This window comes from Callorhinus ursinus, unplaced genomic scaffold (assembly GCF_003265705.2).
Source record: "Callorhinus ursinus isolate GAN/ISIS: 27379988/994484 unplaced genomic scaffold, GSC_fseal_2.0 scaffold45, whole genome shotgun sequence".
Lineage (NCBI taxonomy): Eukaryota > Metazoa > Chordata > Mammalia > Carnivora > Otariidae > Callorhinus > Callorhinus ursinus.
In genome coordinates this window covers 11,841,941-11,865,667 of record NW_027397107.1, presented here as the reverse complement: position 1 = coordinate 11,865,667, position 23,727 = coordinate 11,841,941, and the positions used below count along the sequence as shown (strand labels likewise).

Below are 23,727 nucleotides of genomic sequence, written 5' to 3'. Positions count from 1 at the left end.
GCAGGCCGGCTGCTTCATGCGAAGGCGCCGCAGTGACCCTCGGGGATGCCTAGGGCTCGGGCTCCACAGCCCAGCGCGGTTCCTGTCCCAGCGCAGGCTCGCGGCCGGACAAGAGGACAAGGCGCCCCGTCTCCCGCACCCCACTCCACGCGTCCGCCGAGCCCCGCGTATGCAGCCGCCCTTTATGGGACCCGCGGGCTCAAGGTCACCAGGGGACCCCGCCCGGCGGGGAGAAGAACCCCGCCCCCCGCCGCCATTTTGTTGTTTTCTCCAGTTCCTCCCGGCCGCGCACGTGGCGCGTCGCAGCGGAAGCCAAGGCGCCACCCCCACTTCCGGCCAGACCGGTTCCAGCCGGCCGCGGCCCGCAGACGCGCGACTGCCCCCTGGCGGCCGTCCGCGCCCGGCCCCGCCCGCCCCCGCCGCCATTTCCTCCCCTGCCGGCCGCACGTCCTCGCGCGCAGCCAGTCCCGAGCGCGGCGGGGCGCGTGGGGGCGGGGCTCCGGGTGTGCCGGGTGTCGTGCGCCCACGTGGCGCTTGGGTTCAACCGGAGTCTTCTGCATCCTCGCACGCAGTTTGAGCAGTAAGCGACACGCAGTTGCATGGAGGGGTTTCGGTACGCGGTGCTCGGTGTACGAGGTCTTTGAAGCAGGAGGCCCCACCTCGGTGTTCAGATGTGGCTGCCCTCGACCCCGCCGGTCCCCGGGGTGGGGGCGCTGGCGCGCGTGTCCTGGGGGATCCCTGCCCTCCTAGCTGCCCCCAGCCTCTTTCGCGCTTCATTTCTTGAGCATGTACCGCGACAGAGTCCGTGCACTTGCTGCATCTTTCCTAACGTGCACGGCAGCCTTTGCCGTGGGCGTTGTTCCGTTTGTTAACGACATAAGAAAACTGAAACTCAGAGAGTGACTTGCTCCGGCGGCAGGACCTGCAGGTTTTAATCGCGGGCATCTAAGCTCCCGCTCTGCCGTGAGGCTCCCAAGGGACTCTCTGACCAGCAGCTTCTGTGGCATTAGGAGCTGGTTGGGGATGCAAATTATGGAGTCTTCACCAGACTTTCCAAATTGGAAACTCGGGGGGAGGCGGGAGGCAGTCAGTGATTAACAAGCACTGGGTGAGTGTGAGGCACACTGAAGACCCCTTGAACTCCTAGGCATTTTATTGAGGGCTAACTCCATGCCCGGCGCTATGGCTAGGTATTTTTGTGATTCTCTGATGTAATCCTCCCCACCGCCCTTTTACAGGAGAGGAATCTAGATCAGAATTTCCATGAGGGTAGAATGCTAACATTGGCATAAAATGGTACAAGATAATGTGTCTTTTTTGTTTGTATCACATATGCATAAAATATCCCTGGAAGGATATAAAAAAGTTAACTTTTTTTCCCCCTCCAAGAAAAGGAGGTAGGTCTGGTGTGTGTGTGTGTGTGGGGGGGGCACTGATTTGGGAACATTTTCCCATAAATCTTTGTGACTTGTGCATTTCAACTAAATGAATCTGACCTATTCCAAATAAAATTAAACGGTTAAAAATTATACTCAGAAGAGTATTAAGAGCAGAAACCAGAATTTGAATTCAGGTCTGCTGGCTGCAGGTTATTTTCCATGTGTTCTATTGACTACACATGAAAAACTTAAACATAAAATGCTCTATAAATTTGAGGTATTGTTATTAATGAAACAGTCATTTCTTGGGAATTTAGTTTCTGTTTTAAACCTTCGAACAATGACCATGTCTAATTCTGGTCTCTGCGTGACACATTGGGTGGTGCATAGCGTTCTTATTTTCATTACTAATGACAGCAATAAAATGACTATAAAACAGACCATAAATGTACTGTCTAGCCTCTGAGGAATATTGATGTGTAATTAATTGATAATTGCAAAGAGGTTTAAGCCTTTTTAGTGATGATGAATGTGGAAAGACAAAGTGCTGTTATTCCCAAGACTGATCATTGTGAACATTTTTATTGGTTATATTTACGTGTCTGTTAGGTTCAATTTACAATTAAATATGTATAGATACTGCTGCTTATTTTTACACAGATCTGTATATCTAAGACATATGAGCTCCTGGGTTGGGAGACTATTTCTTCTACTCTTTATTGGGAATTGTAAAGGCGATTCAGGTTTCTGTGACTTTAGGCATGTTGACCTAACCTCCCAGTGCTTCAGTTTACTCATCTGCTGAAACAGAGATCCTTAAAGTGCTTGTTTCACAGGCTTCTTGTGAGGGTAAACTGAGTCAAGGTGTGTCCTGCACTTGAAACAGCGTTTGGCCCATGGCCCAGAGTCAATGGTAGATAAATCCTTAAAAAAAAGAGAGATGGAGAAATAAAGTTTGATGACAGAGGAGAAAGACGTCAGTGTTGTTTTGTGCCTAGAACTCTCATGTTGGGTAGGGACTGTAAAGATCTGTGATTCTTTTAAACACTTATTCCTAGTAGAAGTGTTTGGTCCCCAAAATTAGGAAATTGACTCTCTGTAGTTCTCTTCCAAAAGCTGCCCTGTCCAGCTCCTGGGCCTGCAAATCTCACTGGGAGAAGAGTGGTTTTTCCACAGGTCAATGGCTGAGAGCTGCAGTGATGGGCTGGCGTTTGCTGGTGAGAACGGGACATCATGCTGGCAGCTTGAAATTGGCCACAATGGGAATATTTATGTCTCAGCAATAGGTAAAGCTACAGAGCCAGGGCTTTTGGCCTCTGGGGAACTGGTGCTTAAACATTTATCAGCACAGTCTGAGTTCCCACAGCAGAAGCCCTGCTGGGAGGAGCCCAGAGAAGGTCGCTCCTCTCAGGTTGCCTTGTGTGATGATGCGCCTGGACTCAGGAATCCCTTAGTGGCCATGGGCTGAGATGTTTCAACAGCCTTCGTCTCTTAAATCAAATTGTAAACAAGGGCTGAGTCACGAGTTTTTCCTGGGGGAGTCTGGTCAGTATTGCACAAGCGTTTCTGGGGCAAGGGGTAAACTGAGCCGCCCGGGGAGCCATCTGCCCCCCGGTGGAGAAACTTGCATTGCAAAGGGAACCAAAGGAGCAGACGTCTTCTCTGATGGGACGTGTCTGTGGCCCGCTGTATTTTGGGAGGTCAGGAACTCCAAAAACTTGTTTGGCTTTTTTTTTTTTTAGACTTTTTTTAGGGGTGGAACCTGATAGAAAGGTCTCTCTCCCTTGAGGGCTATCCCTAAAGTCAGGCAGTGGAGGAGAGGGGGATTTTTCATAGTGAAGTTCATTCATTCAACAAACCTAGAGTAAGTGCCCAGCTCAATAGTTTTCACAGCTGTGAGAGAATCACATGGGGAGCTTACAAATCTATCTCAGTTTAATCTCCTGGGGTTCGGGTGTGTGGTGTGTTGAATAATGCCCCTGCCCCCCAAGACATTCTAATCTCTGGAATGTTAGTTCATCTGCGAAAAAAAAATTAAAAAAGAAACCCAAAACCCTTGCAGATGTGATTAAGTTAAGGATCTTGTGGTGGGGAGATTTGGGATTGTCAAGGTGGACCCTCCTTGTCATCATAGGGATCCCCATAAGCTGGAGACGGAAGAGTATGTGACTGCAGAGACAGATGGGAGCGACATGTTTACACGTTCAGGAGTGCCAAGGAGTGCTGGCAACACCAGAAGCAAAGAGAAAGGCACGGAACAGATTTTCCTTTAGGGCCTCCAGAAAGAGCGCAGTGCTGCCAGACACCTTATTTTCGCCCTGCTAGCCTCTAGAACTCTGAGGGGACACATTTCTGTTGTCTCTAAGTCATCTAGTTTGTGGGAATTTGTCCCTGCAGCTCTGGGACATTAATGCAGGGTAGGACTGAACTTGTTTTGAAGTGTCTTAGTGGCACTTTATGTATGATTTATCAGTCACAGTTGTCCGTATTAGAGATGAAGAGCCAATACTGACAAAGATCACAGAGTGATATCTTTTTTTTAAAGTGTTTTTTTTAAACACTTGTTCCTAGTAGTAGTGTTTGGTCCCCAAAATTAGGAAATTGACTCTCTGTAGTTCTCCTCCAAAAGCTGCCCTGTCCAGCTCCTTAAAATCTTTTTTTAAGATTTTATTTATTTATTTGAGAGTGAGAGAGAGAGCATGAGCCAGGGGGAGGGGCAGAGGGAGGGGGAGAAGCAGGCTCCACACTGAGCAGGGAGCCCGGCTCGGGGCTCAATCCCAGGACCCCAAGATCATGACCAGAGTCAAAGGCAGACGCTTAACCGACTGAGCCACCCTGGCGCCCCAGAGGGTGGTATCTTCACTTATTTGCTACCGTGCAGTAACCAGGACCCGGTGCCTAGTGAGTCTGGAGCCCAGGAATCTGTATTTTGCAACAAGTGAAAGCAAACCCTCATGTGATTCTGATTCATGGGTATTTGCAAGTCCATCCGCCTGCCGTGTATTATGATACACACTAGAGATGTAAAGAAGATAAATACATTCCCTGTTCTCAAGGAGCCTACAGTCTACCAAGGCATAAGATATTTCCGTCTAGTCTGCGAAGTGTTCAGTAATAATATCTGTTGAGCTGTTTCTTCATGCTAAGTGCCACATCTGTATGCCATCTCTCCTGATCTGCAAAACAATTCCAGGAAGAAGGTAATAATATCCCCTTAGAGAAAGATAGTCTTCGCAGGTTGAGCAACTAGTTTAGTATTACCCAGCTGGTAGAGAGAGGCAGGATTGCTGGGGACAGTGCTGGGCTGGGCATTGCAGGCGTGAGCTCAGTCCAAGAGAAAGGGCAAAGACACATCTGTGGCAGAGAGCCAAGTCCAGCTGGGAACCAAGTACCTGTTGCTTAGGGCTCCTGGAACGTGGGGGTGATGGAGGAGTGAGGCAGGGCATGCAGCAGGAAAGTGGGCACTTGTGCCTTCAAAGACATTTCTCAACCTTGAGGCTCCAGGGTCGCCCTCAGCAGCCTTGGAACAAGGAGCCCAGGAATCTCAGAGCTTGGCCAGAGCAGTTCAGGGCGAATGGACAATTTAGGTGGGACCTCTGCTTCGTACACTGATCTCTCCAGCATTCCTGTGGCTTTCTACACCTTAGGGTTGGCCTGCCTGCCGGAAAGGAAGTCCTTTCAGTTGTGGGACTCTTAAATCCAAGGAATGGTGCAAAGCTCCCAGTTAGTCATCAGCAGTGTTGTAAATCATCAGGTGTTTTAAGATTAAAAAAACAGCCCCTTCTTCCCCGGCTCCCAACCCAAACCTTGTATTTTAGAGCAAATCTGAGAAGAAAATGGCATTGTAGGGCAACCTTTGCCTGGGGCAGAAGAGCAAGCGAAAATAAGTGGGAAGGGATTAAGGAGGAGTCTCCACTAAATGAACAATGGAGGCAGGTGCCGGCACTTGGCGCGTTTCTTACCCCATATAGCAGTGGTGTTTTTTAAAAAACTTATTAAAAAAAAAAAAAAATCTACGGAGGTAGAAAACAGCCTGGCTGGCTCAGTCAGTAGAGCATGTGACCCTTAATCTCAGGGTCGTGAGTTCGAGCCCCATGTTGGGCGTGGAGCCTGCTTAAAAAAAAAAGGTAGTAGAGGAGCGCCTGGGTGGCTCAGTTGTTAAGCAGCTGCCTTCGGCTCAGTTCATGATCCTGGGGTCCTGGGATCGAGCCTCACATTGGGCTCCCTGCTCAGCTGGAGCCTGCTTCTCCCTCTCCCACTCCCCCTGCTGTGTTCCTGCTCTCGCTGTCTCTCTGTCAAATAAATAAAATCTTTAAAAAAGTAGAAAATAATGTAATGAGCCCCTCTGCTTCTCTCACCCCACAATTCTCACCTAATAGCCAGTCTGGTTTAATCTATACTCATGGTCCCCACCAGGTATTTTTATTGTTCTACGCCCCTAACTTTTTTTAAAGAAAATTTCAAACCTATTTCAAGACTATCAGAATAGTCTCAAAAGACATCTGTATCACCCAGGTTAACCAACTTTTTCCACCTTTATTAAGCTATAATTGACTTATAACATTGTATAAGTTTGAATTATGTAACGTGTTGATCTGATACATATTGCAAAAGGATTACCATCATAGTGTTATCTTAGATTCACCAATTAACATTTTGCCACATTTGCTGTATCTTCTCCCTTTCTTTTTATTTATATGAGAGTTGCAGAGCATTCCTATTTTTAAAAAGTTGGGGAAACTAGAGTTTAGGGAGGTAAATAATTGTCCTATGTTCTCAGTTTCTAAAGGAGGGGGCTGGGATTTGAACTCAAGTCTCTATGTGTCTATTATCTATCATGGGGGGAAGAAGTCAAGTTGACAGTGGTTTAACTGTTTGAAACGGGAATGGACAAGGGAATTGTGTTCCAAATATTAAGAACTCTCCTTCAGAGCCCTTGACCTTCCACCCGGCTAAACTGGCCCCTCCCACATTGTCTGAGCTTAAGGCTGTTTGTGTGAAGAGGTGTGTGGAATGGCTAACACTCAGGTTTGTGGAGCAGGTTATTTGAACAGCCCCTCTAAGCAATTAGGGGTCATTAAAGGCCACACCCTTTCTCTAAGTGAATTTGGGAGAATGAGCAGTTTGCTGTGAACTTTTTTTTTAAGATTTTTATTTATTTTTTGAGAGAGAGAGAATGATAGCATGAGAGGGAGGAGGGTCAGAGGGAGAAGCAGACTCCCTGCTGAGCAGGGAGCCCGATGTGGGACTCGATCCTGTGACTTCAGGATCATGACCTGAGCTGAAGGCAGTCACTTAACCAACTGAGCCACCCAGGCGCCCTCACATTCTTCTTGTAATCCTATTATCTCTCCGTTTTGTTTTTTTTTTTTTTTTTGCTTTGATTCTTTGGAAACCTTCCCTTATCTCTATCCTGACTTGTCTGTAGATTTCTAATGCGGCCTTCAGCATCTCTCTCTGTCCCTGACCAGTGTCCATCCGGGTGGCCTTGCTGCTTCTCCAGGCTTCACTCCCCAGTGATCTCATCCTCGTTCAGCTGACTCACCGTGGTTCTTTGAACTCTAGATTTTCCCTTCTGGACGGTTCTGCTGGGATAGCTCAAACCCCTCACAGTCAGCATATCTAACACAACTCATGACTCCCCTCTACCCAACCAGTATTTGAGAACCCCCTGCTTCAGTTTCCCTTCTATCTTACGTCCTGTCTGAGCCGGATGCTTGGGAGGCTTCTCTGCCACTCCCCTTTCCTGCACCAACCCCTCGCCACTGAATTCTGGTACTCTCCCTCCCCTGAGTCCATCCTGCCCCTTCATCTCCATTGCTCCTACCCTGATCCAAGGCTCCTCCTTCCTTCCCGGACCCCAGTGATGGTTCTCTGGCTGGTCTCTGGGCACCCACTTGGCTACCCTTCTGTCGAATCCCCAGAGCAGACCCAAGCAACCCTGATAAAATGCAAATCTGACCTTGTCAAAGGCAAATCCAATGTAGCCACCCAGCTTTCTCCTCTCCCAGGGTGAAGAACCCATCAGTGACCTCCTATTGCTCTTTGGATCTAGACCCAAATCCCCTGAATGAGGAAGGCCTATGAGGCTGTGCATGGCCTGGCTCCTGCTCATCCTCTAGGATGAGCAGCTTCCAGGCAGCTGCCCTGCGCTTTGGACTCCAGCCACCTGGATAGGCAGTCCTCCTGTGCATCTGGGAGCCTTTGACAGGCTCTTCCCTCTGCCTGAGTGCTCCCTTCACCCACCAACTCCTGTTCTTCGGACCTTAGCTCCTCCTTCTTGGCCTCATCTCTTTCTTAGGGATGTTTTCCTCCCTAGCAGCCTGACTTTCCCCTTGTGTAGTATCACAGTGCTTGTGATGTTTCACTGGTGTGATTCTTTGCCCATTTTCTCACCTAGAACCGTAATGTTTGTGTACAGGGACTCTGTCTTCCTTTGCTGATCCTTGTATTCTAACTGTGGTGCTAGGCACATAGCGGGCATTGAATAATTATTTTCTGGATGAATGAATGAGTAAATACTGAGCGGCAAATAGTGCTCAGTTCTGAGAACCTCTGTGAATAACTAATTATTTAGCGCCGTGATCGCCATCTAGTGGTGACCGATGTTATTTTACCGCCTGCCCATTGTCCCTGATTGCCCTTCACGGTTGGAAATCAATACTTGAATAATAGATACTTGTTGCATGCTTGCCTTGTTTCAAGTATTGTAGTAGGCCTGTTACAGCACCACCTGCTTGATACCTGAGCAAAGCTGTCTTTCCAAGGTCAGGGGCTGGAGAGAAGACCCTTCATTCAACACCAGGAAACAGAGCCTGTGTTTTTTTTACTGCACCCCACTGCTGTGCTTCTGCTACTTATATTAAATGTATCCACAAGAAAACTGGGATTGTTGTAGTGGTTGCAGAGGCCTGAACAAAGCTCTCTTTAATGGCAGGAAGCGTGTTTTGTAACTAGGGAGGGTACTATGGGGCTCCTCAGATTTCAATAAAATGTCTGGAGTCCTGGAGGAATGCTTCCTGGTTATGCTATAACCGAGGACCTGTGCGTGCTCTTGTTTCGAAAGCCCCAGGACATTTGGATATGCAGCGTTTCTGGATGGTTCAACAGATGGTTTTTCTTGGTGTGTATTTCTTAGGCTTTTTGACTTTGTGGCTTATAAAGTTCTGGTCTTTAAGTCTCTAGAAAGTTTCAGATCTTTCATGGGGTGAAAATTTTTAACATTCTTCCCAAATTGCATTTGAGATCTATGGTAAACTTTAATTGCATGTACACCAGCCGCCTCAAATGTTTTTTGAAACAAGGTAGAATGTGTATAAAATGTATGAAACAGGTGTACTTTGCATTATGTTTGTGAAAGTTTATGCAAGTACATTTTGGGTGGGGCAGGTAAATTTGATCATATTTTCTATGTCAAGTGAACTAAAAGGAGCCAGAGTGTTAACTTTTATTGGCAAGTTGAGTGGAGGCTTAAAAAATGTACTTTTTAGGGACGTCTGGGTGGCTCATTCGTTAATAAAGTGTCTGCCTTTGGCTCAGGTCATGATCCTGGGGTCCTGGAATCGAGCCCCTCATCTCGGGTTCCCTGCTTGGCGGAGGGCCTGCTTCTCCCTCTCCTTCTCCCCCTGCTTGTGTTCCCCTCTCATTGTCTGTCTCCGTCAAAAAAAAAAAAAAAAGGGAAACGTACTATTTAAAAGACACCAGGGCACCTAGGTGGCTCAGTCGCTTAAGTGTCTGACTCTTGATCTCAGTGCAGGTCTTGATCTCAGGGTGGTGAGTTCAAGCCCGGCATTGGGCTCCACAGTGGGTGTGGAGCCTACCTAAAAACATTAAAAATAAATAATAAAAAAAAGACTTTTGTGGTAATTTCCGTTGCAGAGAATGGTTTTAACCTTGAACTTGCCTCAGAATCACCTGTGCTTGTTAAAACATAGATTGCTGGGGCCTTGCCCTCAGAGTTCCTGACTCATCGGGGCCGGGAGAGTCTGAGAATTTGCATTTCTAACCAGCTCCCGGGTGATGCTGATGTGGCTGGTCAGAGACCACGCTTTGAAAGCTCCCAGAGCGGTGAATTATACACCCTCATTTCCAGCAGTCTGTTTCCTTTCTGTCTTTTCTGGACAGGTCAAGTTTCACCAGGCTTTATACTCCTCCACCGGTGGAGGAGAGCGGCACAGAGGGAATCTTTTTCAACTCCCGTCTCTGTGCAGCCTGCAGACGGAAGCCAGAGTTCTCCTACCACACAGGTCAGGTGGCTGATGTGCTGTGTAAACCTTTCAGGATAACTATTTATTCTTCCAGAATAAAATCTCCCCTTTAGTAAGATGCCCAAGGTCTTTATATGTGGCCCCTCCTTAGCTCTCCATCCTTTTTTCTCTAGTGTGGCATTTTAATTTTTCATATCCTGAACTTTCTGCCTGGAATGTCCTTGCGATATTTCTTTGCCTACTTAATTCCTTTTTGCCTTCCTGAACCTGAGGATAAATCTGTGCATAACTCTCTGATTCTGGCACACATAGGTTTATGGAACGATTGAACAAATGCATGAATGAATAAATGAATATGTAAGAATGTAGAAAATGGATTTTTAAAAAATTGTGGTAAAATACATGTAACATACAATTTATGAGGTATAGTGGGATTGTACAGTATTTGTCCTTTTGTGACTGGCTTATTGCACTCAGCATAACGTCCTTAGTGTTCATTCACATTGTTGCCTGTGTCCGAATGTCCCTTTTTTTAAGGTTGAATGATACTCTGTTGTATTTACCACCTTTTGTTTATTCTTTCCTATGGAAAATAGATTTCTTTTTTTTTTTAAAGATTTTATTTATTTATTTGAGAGAGAGAATGAGAGACAGAGAACATGAGAGGGAAGAGGGTCAGAGGGAGAAGCAGACCCCCCGCTGAGCAGGGAGCCCGATGCGGGACTCGATCCCGGGACTCCAGGATCATGACCTGAGCTGAAGGCAGTTGCTCAACCAACTGAGCCACCCAGGCGCCCTGGAAAATAGATATCTGTGCAAGGATTTAACTTGCAGCATTGTTTGAAGTAGCAAAATGTTCAAAGCCATTTAAACGTCTGTATGTAGGGGATCAGTGATATAAAGTGGGCATAACCTCACAGTGGAATAACAAAGAATGGGGCTTCTCCCAGACTGGTATAGAACAGTCACCAAATAGAATATTATAGTACTGAAAACTGTATAGACCCTTTTACTTTTGGTATAATACCAAAAAAAAAAAAAAAAAAAAAAAACCAAAAAACTCAAGAAGGGCATATGTATGTGCTTCCCATAGTTGCCAGGGGCTGTCTCTGGGGGAGGGAACCCGATGATGTACTTTGTTCTGTGTGCTCTTTCCTATCTTTTGCATTTTGTACCAGGCGTTATGTACTTCCTATTAAAAAATGTTGAAAAGGATGCAGATAATCTGTCCAGAGGGAGAAGTGATTAATTTCCTGCAGATCTTACATAAGGAGGGATCCTTTGTGCTTACAAATAATTATTAAATTAAGTCAGTAAGAAAGATTTAAATTAAATTAAACTTGGTTGGCTAATTCTCTTGACTCTCTGTACAGATTAAGGATGGGTCTGATTCTTTGACTACCCCTGGGGATTTTTAATAACCAAATTTTATCAACAGTTTAGGGATCAGCTGTATGCAGTACTCAGAAGCTGATCTGACTCAGAAGCTCTGTCCAGATGACCATGCCTTGACTTAAGGCCAGGCTCCCCTGAGTGGCTGTTGCAGGGCAGGCTTCTGAGTGACCACTCCTTCAAAAGCAGTCTAAGGCAGCAAGGAAAACTGCTTTCAGATGAATCTGATAGCCTTGTCTGAATAAATGCTTAGGTCTGGGTCCAAAGCGGCTGGTGTCTCCAGATCAGCGGCGATGGATAGGCCTTCCCATAGAACGAATGTTTGTTGATAACGAAAGGACCTGAGCAAATCACCGTTCTTTGCATGATGGTCTCACCGGTGCCTGAGCTATGCAAGCGTACCTGCCTGTGTTTTACCTAAATTTCACCCCATTCAAAGCTGTGAGATTATCCATTCCCTGTTCTCAGACCTCAGATCCTGCTGACATCTTGACACCATGACAGATGTGCCCAGGACATTGTTATCAGTGACAAATAATTTTTGCTTCAAATATTCCCGTTAATAAAAGGGTATTTATAATGTTTCTGATTTCTGAAAACATCTGCTTGGAAATTCTGCTGTATAATCCATGTTGCTGTGGTGACTCTGGATGTTACTAATAGTGGTTAACATTTCTAGAGCTCTTTCCTACTTCTCAGTGACTCCCTATTCTCAAAATAAAAAGTCCTTCGCAGGCACTGAAGGTTTTCAGGATCTGATCCTGAAATCAGATCCCAGCTGTCTGAGCCCATTTCACCATACTGACACACCTTCCATAGTAACTTCTCCAGCTGCCTGCAAGTGTTCCGAGCATTTTGTAGCTTCTCTTACCTCTTTATCAGTTGGTGCCGTTTTGTCTTCAAATGCTAGAATGTTCTCCCATGCTCTGCTTTGCGGGACCAGAGTCCAGCTGAGGTATGCCTTCTTCCCTGATGTGGTAGGTGATGGCAAGTGTCCCTGTCCCTCTGAGGCCTTCATGGCTCCCTTCATGACTGTTTTGATGGCTGCCTCTCCCCACTGCATTATCATTGTTTGTGTTTGCTGGCCTTTGAACTCCTCTGGGCAGTGGGTCTCAGGCTCCTCCAGCATGTGTCAGCATCACTTGGAAGGCTTATTAAGGCAGAGTGTTGAGCCCCACTCTGGAGTTTCTGATTCACTAGGTGAGGGGTAGACCTGAGAATTTCATTTCTCAAGAAGCTCCGAGTTGATGCTGGTCTGGGGGCTGCACTGTGAAGAACCCTGCTCTGGGGAAAAGGACTGGGCTTGCTTTCTTCATTTCTGTATCCAGAGCATCTGGGCCATCTTGGGACACAGTTGATACTCAGTAGGTATTGGTGTTGAGTGAATGAGTGCAGCCAAAGAGAGGTATAGTGGGTACCACACACCCTAGGTGCTTCCAGTAATATGCCAGGGAAGTCTGAGCAACGTCAGAGAATTGATGATACAGATGGTTGGGGGAGGAAGCAGTGCTTGGCATGCAGGAGAGCTCAGGAAGTACCTGGAAGAAGAGGAGGGAGGAGTGTGGGTTAGGTGTTGGGGGGAGTCAGGAGTGAGGAGGTGAGGGGGGTAGATCCTTTGTAGCGTCACAGGTTGGGGCTTAACACACTTATTTTCTCTTGTAGACCTGTCTAAAGATATTTTCTTATACTCTACACGTCTCAGAATATAGTTACTTTGTTATGGTTCATTTCTACTATTAGGATTTCTTTTGATCCATGAGTTATTCAGAAGTGTATCTTAGCTTTCCAACCATGGGGTTTTCCCCTGTCATTGCTGACTGCATTATGGTCTGAGCATGCGGTCAGCATGATGTCAGTCCCTTGACATTTTTTTGAGCTAATCCTCCTGGCCTAACACAGGGCTGCTTTTTGTTAATGTTCCAAATGTGCTTGAAAACAATGTGCATTCCGCATTCGCCGGGTGCTGTGTTCTCTGTGCGTCCCCTAGACCAAACTTGAGGATAGGACCATCTTTATTCATATGACTCTTACTATATTCCTACCATTTATTTGGCAGCTTGATCTATCCATTACTGACAGAGGAGAGTCAGAATCTCCCACTTGGATGGTGGGTTTATCAAGCTCCTCTTGCAGCTGTGTTAATTTTTGCTTTATATGTTAGGTGCAAACAAAGTTAGACTCATCTCTTTCTGATGAATGGAACCTTTTTTTTTTAAGCTAGTTTATTTTTTAAATTTATTTTTTATTATTTTAAAAAAAATATTTGAGAGAGAGAAAGGGAGAGTGTGTGTGCGCACGTATGCCTGGGTGGGGGAGGGGCAGGAAGAGAAGAAGACTCCATGCTGAGCGTGGAGCCCACCTATGGGCTTCCCTGGGATCATGACCTGAGCCGAAGTCGGAGGCTTAACCAACTGAGCCACCCAGGCACCCCTATGTTTTTATTTTTTTTTAAAGGTTTATTTATTTATTTTAGAGAGGGTGGGAGGGGGCAGAGAGAGGGGGAGAGAATCCTCAAGCAGATTCCTTGCTGAGCATGGAGCCCATGTGAGGCTTGATCCCAGGACCCTGAGATCATGACCTGCGCCGAAACCGAGTCAGACACTCAACTGAATAAGCCACCCAGGCGCCCCTGGATGGAACCTTTTATTGTCCTAAAGTTGTGTTGTTACGTCTTTGTTTACAGCCTGTTTTGTCCGCTAATACAGCAGCATCGGCTTCCTTATAGTCAGCATTGGCCTGCTGTGTTACTCTCAGTCGTAGGCTTTTCATCTTTCTGTGTACCTCATTCCTTCCTCCTTCCTTCCCTACTCCACCCCCCCTTTTCCAGGGGAATGGCTTCTCTTTAAAGTAGCAGGTATGACTTTTTTTATTGTTACAAAATCTAGCCTGAAAAATCATTTTATTTATTTATTTATTTATTTAAATCTTTTTTTTTTTAAATTTTATTTATTTATTTGACAGAGAGAGAGACAGCGAGAGAGGGAACACAAGCAGGGGGAGTGGGAGAGGGAGAAGCAGGCTTCCCGCCGAGCAGGGAGCCCGATGTGGGGCTCGATCCCAGGACCCTGGGACCATGACCTGAGCCGAAGGCAGCGGTTGAACCAACTGAACCACCCAGGCGCCCCAAAATCATTTTTTTTTTAAATTGGAAAGTTTTGCCCTTTAAGTTTATTATAATTACTGATTTAGTCAGATTTTTTTTCTGTCACCTTAATAAATTCTACTGTATTTTTTCTGCATTTTCTGTTTGCTCTCCCCCCTTTCACTGCCACCTCCCTTTCTTCCTTCTCTTGGTTGATAGATGGTTTTGTTTTCCCCCTTATTCTAGTACCCCCCAACCCCCAAATATTTTGGACATTCTTTTTTTTTTTTAAAGATTTTATTTATTTATTTGAGAGAGAGAATGAGAGACAGAGAGCAGGAGAGGGAAGAGGGTCAGAGGGTCAGAGGGAGAAGCAGACTCCCAGCTGAGCAGGGAGCCCGATGTGGGACTCGATCCCAGGACTCCAGGATCATGACCTGAGCCGAAGGCAGTCGCTTAACCAACTGAGCCACCCAGGCGCCCCTATTTTGGACATTCTACATCCATGTAAGAATATTCTTTTTAGTGGCTACCCTAGATATTCTGATGTACCTAAGAAACAAAATTTAAGGTTTGTTAAACAACAAAAATTCAACTGAGTAATTATGAAGTTGTAATTGGCCTTTCACTAAGTGATTCATGAATTGGGCAGCATCCCATCCAACAAGTAGAGGGGAGCTCCAAGGAGTTGTACAAAATGGAAGGTTTTTTTTTTTTTTAAATTTTATTTATTTATTTGACAGAGAGACACAGCAAGAGAAGGAACACAAGCAGGGGGAGTGGGAGAGGGAGAGGCAGGCTTCCCACGGAGCAGGGAGCCAGATGCGGGGACTCGATCCCAGGACCCTGAGATCATGACCTGAGCCGAAGGCAGACGCTTAATGACTGAGCCACCCAGGTGCCCCAGAATGGAAGGTTTTTATAGGAAGGAGGGTGAGGCAAGGGAGTTATTGGCAAAAGAAAAGAAAGGATTATTTCAGGCTAGGTCACTTTCTCTTGTTTGGGGGGAGGATGAGCAGGGGGTTTTATCATGCAGGTGATCTCATCTTCCTTTCGTGGAGGATGGAGAGGGCCCATGTGACAGTTACCTCATTGGTGTTGGCCAGAAAATTTCTGCCTGACTGGTTAAGACTACATTTCTGGGGGAGTTGGAAGCTGTGGTTTGGTTAGGTATTAGCCCCAGTTTGGTGATGTGGCCTAGCATGAGTGATTATCTGGGGCTTTTTTTTTTTTTAAATTAGGCTCTTTTTCAACATTTCCTTGGCGATTCAGGATCTTTTCTGATTCCATACAAATTTTAGGATTGTTTGTTCCAGCACTTTGAAGAATGTCATTGGAATTTTGATTGGGATGGCATTGAAGGTATAGATTACTCTGGGCAGCATAGACATTTTAACAATGTTTATTCGTCTGATCTGTGAGCATGGAATGTTTTTCCATCTTTTTGTGTCTTCTTCAATTTCTTTCATGAGCGTTCTATAGTTCCTGAGGTATAGATCCTTTACCTCTTTGGTTAGGTTTATTCCAAGGTATCTTATGGTTTTTGGTGTTATTGTAAATGGAATCGTTTCTCTAATTTCTCTTTCTACAGGTGCATTGTTAGTGTATAAGAAAGCAACTGATTTCTGTGCATTGATTTTGTATCCTGCCACATTATTGAATTGCTGTATGAGTTCTAGTAATTTTGGGGTGGAACCTTTTGGATTTTCCACATAAAGTATCATGTCATCTGCGAAGAGAGAGAGTTTGACTTCTTCTTTGCCAATTTGAATACATTTTATTTCTTATTGTTGTCTAATTGCTATTGCTAGGACTTCTAGTACTATGTTGAACAATAGTGGCGAGAGTGGGCATCCTTGACGTGTTCCTGATCTTTAGGGAAAGGCTCTCATCTTTTCCCCATTGAGGATGATATTTGCTGTGGGTTTTTCATAGATGGATTTTATGAAATTGAGGAATGTTCCCTCTATCCCTATACTCTGAAGAGTTTTAATCAGGAAAGGAGGCTGTCACATTGCCCTATTTCAAGCTATATTACAAAGCAGTGATCAGCAAGACAGCATGGTACTGGCACAAAAACAGACAAATAGACCAATGGAACAGAATAGAGAGCCCAGATATGGACCTTCAACTCTATGGTAAAATAATCTTTGACAAAGCAGGAAAAATATGCAATGGAAAAAAGTCTCTTCAATAAATGGTGCTGGGAAAATTGGACAACTATATACAGAAGAATGAAACTCGACCAATCTCTAACACCACACACAAAGATAAACACAAAATGGATGAAAGACCTCAATGTGAGACAGGAATCCATCAAAATCCTAGAGGAGAACACAGGCAGTGACCTCTTTGACATCGGCCACAGCAACTTCTTTCAAGATACATCTCCAAAGGCAAATGAAACAAAAGCAAAAATGAACTTTTGGGACTTCATCAAGTTAAAAAGCTTCTGCACAGCAAAGGAAACAGTCAACAAAACAAAGAGGCAGCCCACAGAATGGGAGAAGATATTTGCAAATGACACTACAGATAAAGGGCTGGTATCCAAGATCTATAAAGAACTTCTCAAACTCAACACCCAAAAAGCAAATAATCAAGTCAAAAAATGAGCAGGAGACATGAACAGACACTTCTCAAAAGAAGACATACAAATGGCTAACAGACACGTGAAAAAATGTTCATCATCATTAGCCGTTGGGGAAATTCAAATCAAAACCACATTGAGATACCACCTTACACCAGTTAAAATGGCAAAATTTGACAAGACAGGAAACAACAAATGTTGGAGAGGTTGTGGAGAGAGGGGAACCCTCTTACACTGTTGGTGGGAATGCAAGTTGGTACAACCACTTTGGAAAACAGTGTGGAGGTTCCTCAAAAAATTAAAAATAGAACTACCCTATGACCCAGCAATTGCGCTACTGGGTATTTACCGCAAAGACACAGATGTGAAAAGAAGGGCCATATGCACCCAATGTTCATAGCAGCAATGTCCACAATAGCCAGACTGTGGAAAGAGCCGAGATGCCCTTCAACAGATGAATGGATAAAGAAGACGTGGTCCATAGATACAATGGAATATTACTCAGCCATCAGAAAGGATGAATACCCAACTTTTACACCAACATGGATGGGACTGGAAGAGATTATGCTAAGTGAAATAAGTCAAGCAGAGAAAGTCAGTTATCATATGGTTTCACTTATTTGTGGAACATAAGGAATAGCAGGGAGGACATTAGGAGAAGGAAGGGAAAAATGAAGGAGGGGAAATCGGAGGGGGAGACGAACCATGAGAGACGATGGACTCTGAGAAACAAACTGAGGGTTCTAGAGGGGAGGGGGTGGGGGGATGGGTTAGCCTGGTGATGGGTATTAAAGAGGGCACTGCGTAGAGCACCAGGTGTTATGTACAAACAATGAATCATGGAACACTACATCACAAACTAATGATGAACTATATGGTGACTAACTTTTTAGTTTTAACTGTTTGAGGAACCTCCATACTGTTTTCCGGAGTGGCTGCACCAGCTTGCATTCTCACCAATGGTGTAAAGTGGTTCCCTTTTCTCTCATAACATAATAAAATAAAATAAAATAAATAAATTTAAGTAGGCTCTATGCCCGACATGGGGCTTGAACTCATTACCCAGAGATCAAGAGTCACAAGCTCTAACTGCTGAGCTAGTCAGGTACCGCAGCTGTGGGTTTTTTTTTTTTTTTTTTAAATAGGTTGATCAATTTCTTATCCTTCAGTTACAAAGATCTTCAAATGTTTTAGGTCAGCATCTTCAAATTAGCGCACTCACACACATACATTCTGTAAAGTATGGGGATTGTTTTATGGGAATCAATTTCCAGATCCTGTGGTTTCATATGCACTCTTTTCTAAAATTGATCTTCTTGGGAGCTCTTTTGAGATGAAAGCACAGGGTTGTTCGCCCAAGCCCCCTTCATCTTCTTTAATCCCCATTTTCCTGTCTCTTGCCCATCCTGAATCCTTCTTTGGCCCACTGCATTTGGTGTACAAGCTTTTAAGCTACCTACACGGGGTTGACTAAAAAATATCGGTGTTAGGTTTGAGATAGTGAATGACCCTGATGGTTGGGTACCAAAACTGTTTGTAGTTGTTTTTTTAATTTTAATTTTATTTTATATTTTAAATTTTTATTTAAATTCAATTTAGTTAACACATCATGCATTATTAGTTTCAGGGGTAGAATTTCATGATTTATCAGTTGCAGATAACACCCGGTGCTCATCACATCACGCGCTCTCCTTCATGCCCAACACCCAGTTACCCCATCCCCCCACCATCTCCCCTCCAGCAACCCTCAGTTTGTTTCCTATATTTAAGACTCTCTTATGGTTTGCTTCCCTTTCTGTGTTTATCTTATTTTATTTTTCCTTTCCTTCCCCTATGTCCATCTGTTTTGTTTCTTAATTTCCACATATGAGTGAAATCATATGGTATTTGTCTTTCTCTGACTTATTTTGCTTAGCGTAATACCCTCTAGTTCCATCCATGTCATTGCAAATGGTAAGATTTCATTTTTTTGTTGGTTGAGTAATATTCCATTGTGTGTGTGTGCCTTTACACCGACACACACACACACACACACACACCTTCTTTATCCATTCATCTATAGATGGACATCTGGGCTCTTTCCATAGTTTGGCTATTATGGACATTGCTGCTATAAACATTGGGGTGCAAGTGCCCTTTCCAGTCACTATTTTTGTGTCATTTGGATAAATACCTAGTAGTGCAATTGCTGGGTTGTAGGGTAGCTCTATTTTTAACTTTTTGAGGAACCTCCATACCTTTTTCCAGAGTGTCTGTACCAGCTTGCATTCCCACCAATGATGTAAGACGGTTCCCTTTTCTCTGCATCCTTGCCAACATCTGTTGTTTCCTGAGTTGTTAATTCTAGCCATTCTGACAGGAGTGAGGTGGTATCTCACTGTGGTTTTGATTTGTATTTCCCTGATGCTGAGTGATGTTGAGCATTTTTTTGTGTATCTGTTAGCCATTTGTATGTCTTTTTTTTTTTTAAAGATTTTATTTATTTATTTGAGAGAGAGAGAATGAGAGATAGAGAGCACGAGAGGGAAGAGGGTCAGAGGGAGAAGCAGACTCCCTGCCGAGCAGGGAGCCTGATGCGGGACTCGATCCTGGGACTCCAGGATCATGACCTGAGCCGAAGGCAGTCGCTTAACCAACTGAGTCACCCAGGCGCCCCTCTTTTTTTTTTTTTTTTAAAGATTTTATTTATTCATGAGAGACAGAGGGAGAGAGAGAGAGAGAGAGAAGCAGAGAGAGAAGCAGGCTCCCAAGGAGCAGGGAGCCCGATGCGGGACTCGATCCCAGGACCCTGGGATCATGACCTGAGCCGAAGGCAGACGCCCAACCATCTGAGCCACCCAGGCGCCCTGTATGTCTTTTTTTGCAGAGATGTCTGTTCATTTCTTCTGCCCATTTCTTGACTGGATTCTTTCTCTTTTGGGTGTTGAGTTTGATAAGTTCTATATAGATTTCGGATGCTAGTGCTTTATCTGGTATGTTCTTTTTGCAGTTGGTTTTAATGTATTTTAATAATTTTTTTTAAAGTAAGCTCTGCACCCAACAGGGCGCTTGAACTCATGAGCCTGAAATCAAGAGTTGCATGCTTTATCGACTGAGTCAGCCAAGTGCCCCTTAGTTGAATAATTTTGATGCTGGATCACATTGAGAATCTAGCTAAACTGCTTCATAATATACTGCCTCAACATCATTTTGTTTTTTTAAATATTTTATTATTTATTTATTTATTTATTTATTTATTTATTTATTTATTTAAAAGATTTTATTTATTTATTTGAGAGGGAGAGAATGAGAGATAGCATGAGAGGGAAGAGGGTCAGAGGGAGAAGCAGACTCCCTGCTGAGCAGGGAGCCCGATGCAGGACTCGATCCCAGGACTCCAGGATCATGACCTGAGCCGAAGGCAGTCGCTTAACCAACTGAGCCACCCAGGCACCCTTAAATATTTTATTTTTAAGTAATCTCTATACCCATTGTGGAGCTCGAACTCATAACCCTGAGATCAAGAGTTGCATAGTCCAGGGACTGAGCCAGCCAGGCGCTCCTCAGCATCAAACTGTCTATGTAGGCTAGCCCCTCTAGATAGCATTAGCCTCTCCCTAGGTAACAGCCACACTTTCTGACCTCCCCTTCACCCCATGTGGCATCTCAGGATGTGCTAGGTACCTCCTCCAGGACCTGTGAGTAATAAACTAGTCTACTTCATTTACCTTGTGGTATTCTGTTGAAGGAGGTTCACTACCCACACCCCCAGGTTCTGCTTCACAAATGTTGATTTAACCAAGTTGCAATGGGCATGTAATTCCAAAGTTCAGAGAACTGAATGACGTTCTTTAATGAAACCCTTCCACGTCCAGGTACGTATCTATGTGAGCATGGTTTCTCAGTGTTTGAATCTATACAAGCAAAACTTAGAAATGGAACTGAGGCTGAACCTTTCTTATGCTGGCAATTATTAATGCTCATCTGTGAATGCGTGAATTAGTTGGAAATAAAACCAGCCCATTCGTTTCATTAGTGGATACATTTTGATAAAATTTTACTTTATATATTTAAAAATCATATGTCAAAATGTATATCTTTATGTTGCATCAGTCAGTTGTGTGCTAATCATAATTGTAATGCTAACTCAAGCTGAAAGGATTTTTTTGAATATTTAGCCTTATACAGAAAATACAGATGTTCAATTTATATTCATATTTTGGCTGCTGAGCAGTTTGGTGGAGTGGTCTATTAAAGACTTTTAAGAATATAAATGGTTACATTAGAATGTGGTTATATGGGGGAGGTGGAAGGGAAATAATCATTCAAGGGACAAAGAAAAGATGTAAAAGTAAGAAAGAGGCAGCTTCTGACATCTGGGGGTTGGCCTGACACCAAGAGCTTGGCCTCAGTGTTGCTAGAAGCTGAACCAGGATCACCAGGCTGTGGTGTTCTCTTGAGCACATGATGGTCTCATAGTACACCAGCATCAGATTGGCTCACTCTTTGACCATGGGCAGTATGAGCCAAAAAAGAAATAGGACCATCTTATTTTTTTTTTTAAAGATTGTATTCATTTATTAGAGCATGAGTGAGGGGAGGGGCAGCGGGAGAGGGAGAAGCAGGCTCCCCGCTGAGCAGAGAGGCCAACTCAGGGCTCGATCCCAGGACCCCAAGTTCATGACCTGAGCTGAAGGCAGATACTTAAGTGACTGAGCCACGCAGGCACCCTGAAATAGGACTACCTTACAATCTTGTCTAACCATAGACAAAAACAAGGTCACTGTGCAAACCAAATTGATGCTAAACATCCTTATGGCAGATACCCCTTAGGAGGGCCCTCATGATTCTCACTCCCCAGAGGCCATGCCTTTGTGGAATCCCCTCCCCTTGAGTGAGTGGGACCTGTAACTTGCTTCTAACAAATTGAATCTGATAAAGGTGATGGTTTTATTTTAAATTACTGGCAAAGCTGAAGGGATTTTGCAGGTGGAATTAAGGTCCCTAAGCAGGTGATTTTGATTTCATCAGAGGGAGACTTTCCTGGGTGGGCCTGACCTAATCAGGGGAGCCCTTTGGAGAAAGGTCTAGGCTTTCCCTGATGGCAGAGCCTCCGGCAGGAGAGACTGTTCTTTGTTGGCTTTGAAGAAACACATTGCCTTGAATTCTACAGCTTCAAAGAAATGGATTCTCCCAACAACTCGAGGGAGCTTGAAGGTGGATTCTTCCCCAGTCCAGCCTCCAGATGAGAATGCAGCCCCTTGGCACTCGAATTGCAACCTTGTGAGACCCTGAGCAGAGGACCTAGTTAAGTCATGCCACAACCTGACCCACAGACACTGTGACACAAGGGTGTTTAATAAATGATGCTAAATTTTGGTAATTTGTCAGAAGCAATAGAAAACTAATATGATCCTGTTCTTCCTGCTACTATAAGTGATTGCGTCTCTACGAGTTCGAGCTTTAGCTTTCTCTATTATTTTCTCCTTGTAGCTAAGATTTATTTAATCCAACATAGAATTACTCCTGCTTCCTGACAGCATCCAATTCAGAGCAAAGCCCCACTTCCTTGAATTCTCCCAGAAAGTACCTAACACAAGCCCAAATGCTGTGGGTCTTTTCTAATACCTTGCCACTTTGAGATGTCCTACAGTTCCCCATGGTAAATGTTCTTCCTTGTTGCAATGAGTCAGTAAACCCAACTTGTTGTTGGTCATCTTTGGTTGGAAGGCATTGACACGTTTTTGCTTTTTGAAGAGCTTGCTCATGTATTTCTTAAAAGGCTTAAAGGTGGATATCAACTCACTATATTTGGATTCCACTGGATATGTTTAAAAGAGTGGCATAACAATTTAAAAATGCCACTATTTTAGTAGATTAGAAATGATATAATTTGCAACTGTTTAATTGGGGAATGAAAATATTTGCATGCTGACTTTAAAATTTGTGAAGAGACACCTAGATTTACAAAATTCTTTTGGGATTATACTCTCCATTCAAAAATGTTTGAACACCCTGGTTTATATCACTCTTCTACTAACCTATATCTCATTATTGTCCATGATTTCAATTGTAAGTCTTAGTGCTAAGGCAAGGAACTGAAGATTTCTACTGGTATCTGGGAACCATGTCCTCAGAGGGGAGGGCAGGTGTAAAAACTGCCAGACAGGCTGGCTCTGTGCCCAGATCCAGCCAGCCTGCTGGAGAGCCAGTGCCCATAGGTGTAGCACGAACACGGCAGGGCTCCAGAATCTGAAAGAACCACGTGAACTAGAACAAGAGGCATCTCAGTGACAGACATTGTGGACTGATGACCAAGGGGACTTCCAAATGCTTGGTTGTCACCCATGAGCCAAAACCAGCACAGAATTGAGGTGACGGTTGAGTTAAAAGGTAGGGGCATCGTCTGGTAGGAAGTCCGGTAATGTCTGAATTTCTGGCCAACCTAAATGGATAGCATTTAGAGACAGACTTAAGGTGATTGAACAAAAATAAAGAATTGCTAAATTTCTTACACACTTGAGTTTGTGGTTGCAGATTGGCACCTGCATCCACTTTGCTGATGGTATTGGGTTCATTGGTGATGGGAAGCCCACTCAGGAATATATGGATCAACCCCAGGTTAAGCCCTAAGGATGAAGGCTGCCTGAGGGCAAGTTCTGGGCACATTTTTACCTGCCAAGAAGGCTTACACAGACAGAACCCGTCAAACCTAACAGGAGCGGATGGCTACATCTCTGCTTGCACCTGTTTCTCTTCACCCATCCACACCTCTTGCTGTTGGAGCTGCCCCACGTGCCTGAGGCACAAAAGAAGCCACCTACTTGGGGCAGGGCTGAGGACAGGTTGGGGAACAGTCAAAGCCTCTTCCAATCACCAGAGAGTTCGTTTCCTCTGATTCCTTCCTGTAACTGTTTCAAGGATAGGCCATCAAAATGGGTTGGTTCACTTCTCTGAGGGTACATAGCACAGGAACAGAATAAGGTAGCACAGGGAGAGATAGAAATGTATTTGAATGTGGGTGGGCAAATTGTAACCACTGAAATCAGAGGTGAAGGGTCTGTACCAGTCACTGGGAGCTTGTGACCAAAAACCTGGGGT

The 23,727-nt window shown here is 44.5% G+C and overlaps 1 protein-coding gene across 1 annotated transcript in view; it reads left to right on the top strand.

Annotated features, from left to right (window-relative positions):
• Nucleotides 1-407: 407 nt before the first annotated feature.
• Nucleotides 408-23,727, top strand: part of FAM174B (family with sequence similarity 174 member B) — a 150,402-nt gene continuing 127,082 nt past the window's right edge. The window contains exon 1 of the mRNA XM_073882286.1: nucleotides 408-613. Within this exon, the coding sequence (XP_073738387.1) occupies nucleotides 600-613 (14 nt within the window). The 5' untranslated portion in view covers nucleotides 408-599. The remainder of the gene's footprint in view (nucleotides 614-23,727) is intronic.